The following is a 2691-nucleotide window of genomic DNA, read 5'->3' as shown; positions in this document are numbered from 1 at the left end:
GATTTATTTGGACGACCGAACTCGGCTCATTGTGATCCAAAGGACATGGATAAATGTAGTTGTTCTTGTTGTTCGTTGGTTGGCGTGGTCATTTTGGAATGTCATTTTGTTTCATAATAACAAGCCAAGGAAGGATGAACTTTACAACAATATTCTTTTGCATTCTTATATTTTTGTCACAAGTAGATACGGTAAAAAGCATATTTAATGGGCTTATTGGTTAAAAACCTTATATACAATTTTTGTTTCTTTGTAATTTCTTTTAAAACCTTGTTGGTTTCTCAACAAAATTCATTATTTCTAAAATGAAAATGGCATGATTGCATATATCACTATATGTCTCAGTATTTAGTAATCACGATGAATATAACCATAACCAAACTTCACTCATGTGTACAAAGAGAATCACTAAATATTTAGTAACACAAGAAAAGAAAACTTCAGAAAATAGACATAAGAAAGAAATACAAGATATGAACTTTTATTAGCATGGATGGTTCACGAATAATTAATAAAAAGTTTTAATCTTTTGGGGGAATTCTTTAAGGGCACTTCTTCTTGTTGCCTCGGGTGGTCATATTAGCATAGCAAGCACATGACTCGTAGTTGCCCGATGTGCCCGGAGGCACACAGTTGCACCTTCCACAACATGTCCCGCAAGCCCTGTTGCATAGGTTAGGCCTCTTTGATAGTTTGCACCTTGCTGCACATGACCCTTTACAATCTACAATTTACACAAATCATCCTTTCTTACTCAAAATGTATACTCAAATTAAGAAAAAAAAACATATGTAATATTTATTTTGAGAATTGAAAATATGTTTGTTAATAGAAGCAATATATACTTACCAATCTTGGTGGATGGGTACTCGTTAGTACTAGTATTATCCTGTAACAAAAAAAGATTGGTTTAGGAAAGGTGAAACTTTTTATTTTAACAAGTATTATAAATGGAAAAACAAAATAAGAGAAAAATATTACGACTTGATTGGGTTGGAAGGATTGGACAAGTTGGAGGAGAAATAGAGAAAGAAGAAATGAAACAACAAAAGCTTTGGAGATTCCCATTTTTTGTTGTAGTGTTTAAGTGTTTATTTGAGTATGAAATGAACCAAGGTTTCTACTTGTATTTATAGGCATCAAAGAGGGAGAAAAGAAGAGGGGGGATCAATAGGCATGAATGATACAACTTGTTTTTTTAATGCGTAACCATCGTATTTGCTATTTACATTTTTAATTATATCATATACACATGACATATTGATGCATTCATGTGATTCTTGACAAAAATTAATAGAAATTAAGATGTTTGATTTGGGTTTCATAAGTAATTGTTCAATCTTGGCTTGTATAAGTTGGGGTTCGATTTGGTTTATGATTTCTATTAGTAATACCAAATTAAACCAATCAATATGTTTCTATTTGTCATAAAAAATTTGATACAATTAAGCATTTAAATTATAATCTTTATAAAAGATTTATATCATCCAAATAGATTATTTTAAGATTGAAACATGTAGTGATCATCATTAATCCATCTGTAATAACGATGTATTAAAGTAAAGACGAATTAAATATGAAAATAGGATGATTAGAAAATGGAAAAGGAAGAAACAAAGGAAAGGCATATATAGGATGATTAGTATTTGGTAAGGAAGCTAGAAATGGCAATTAATAATGTGGGAAGTGGGGACTTATGCATCGTTGGCATTATGCCAATTCTACTGTTTAGTCAAACCCAAACCAATATACAAATCAATCACACTCATCGACTTGCTATTTAATAATGAAATGTACGAAATATATTAAAATGAAATATTTTTTTGTACGAAATATGTTAACTTTTGGTAGATATTAGAGTCGGGATAAACACGGTCCATAAAAATATGTTAACTTTTGGTAGATATTAGAGTCGGGATAAACACGGTCCATAAAGGTTTTTTTAAGAAATTTTGAAAAAAAAAGTTTTTGGTACTTAGTACCATGTTCCCCAATTAAGTATTACATAAGCACATATAGAATATCATAGAATATCACGTATAAACCATTAGTTTATAACATGTAAAAATCACGATTATAAAATTAATTAAATTTTGATAATAAAATTTAAAACTATTAATTAATTATTTTAAATAAATTATTAATTAAGAGATATTTTTTTAGTTATATAAAACTAAAATCGTTGATTTAAATAAATACATAAAATTATATCATTTTATAATTTTTATTAATTTTATTTTAATGTTATTAATTTAATGCAATTTGAGTGAGAAATTTAAAATTTGAAATCTAAAATGGGGAATCAATAGGTTGACAAATGACATGATATTAATTAGGAGACCTAATAAAAAATAACAAAATAAGAATAAAACTATTCTTTTATTATAATAGAGAGATTAAATGATAAGAAAGTTATGAACTATTCACAATTTAAAACACCAACTAAGAGTTTAATTTACAATATACCAATTGTAACAGTTCAAATTTTCAAATAAATTTTTCATTTAAAAACAAAACATCGTTATTCGACAAAAGGGATTGTCCCAAGTTTATTTCAAAAATATAAATAATAAATCTCCAGGATCTTCAACAGTGACAGTGTGTACGTGTCACGCCGGCGCCTTTCCACGGTCATCACTAGTACCTGAAAAACATAAACACAACTAGTAAGCATAAATGCTTAGTGAGTTC

The 2691-nt window shown here is 28.4% G+C and overlaps 1 protein-coding gene across 2 annotated transcripts; it reads right to left on the bottom strand.

Annotated features, from left to right (window-relative positions):
• Positions 1-347: 347 nt before the first annotated feature.
• LOC111877950 (snakin-2) lies at positions 348-1135 on the bottom strand. 2 transcript variants are annotated; one of them, XM_023874454.3, is made up of 3 exons: positions 982-1135; positions 850-889; positions 348-724 (listed from the first exon to the last, which is right to left on the bottom strand). In XM_023874454.3, the coding sequence occupies exons 1-3, from the start codon at positions 1066-1068 to the stop codon at positions 543-545; spliced, it is 309 nt and encodes a 102-aa protein (XP_023730222.1). In that variant the 5' UTR covers positions 1069-1135; the 3' UTR covers positions 348-542. The 2 variants fall into 2 exon arrangements, with proteins under 2 accessions (XP_023730222.1, XP_023730223.1); XM_023874455.3 differs by having other exon boundaries at positions 985-1116.
• Between the last annotated feature and the right edge of the window lie 1556 nt (positions 1136-2691).

This window comes from Lactuca sativa, chromosome 4 (assembly GCF_002870075.4).
Source record: "Lactuca sativa cultivar Salinas chromosome 4, Lsat_Salinas_v11, whole genome shotgun sequence".
Classification (NCBI taxonomy): domain Eukaryota; kingdom Viridiplantae; phylum Streptophyta; class Magnoliopsida; order Asterales; family Asteraceae; genus Lactuca; species Lactuca sativa.
Note: the sequence above shows the minus strand (reverse complement) of the source record. Positions and strands in the feature narration are given on the sequence as shown.

What these genes read in the sequence shown, in the direction of transcription:
- LOC111877950 (XM_023874454.3), bottom strand. Translation starts at nt 1,068, where the DNA reads ATGGGAATCTCCAAAGCTTTTGTTGTTTCATTTCTTCTTTCTCTATTT. An exon ending in CCTTCCAACCCAATCAAGTC is followed by an intron (nt 890 to 981) that starts GTAATATTTTTC and finishes TTTTTGTTACAG; the next exon opens with GATAATACTAGTACTAACGA. An exon ending in GTACCCATCCACCAAGATTG is followed by an intron (nt 725 to 849) that starts GTAAGTATATAT and finishes TGTAAATTGTAG; the next exon opens with ATTGTAAAGGGTCATGTGCA.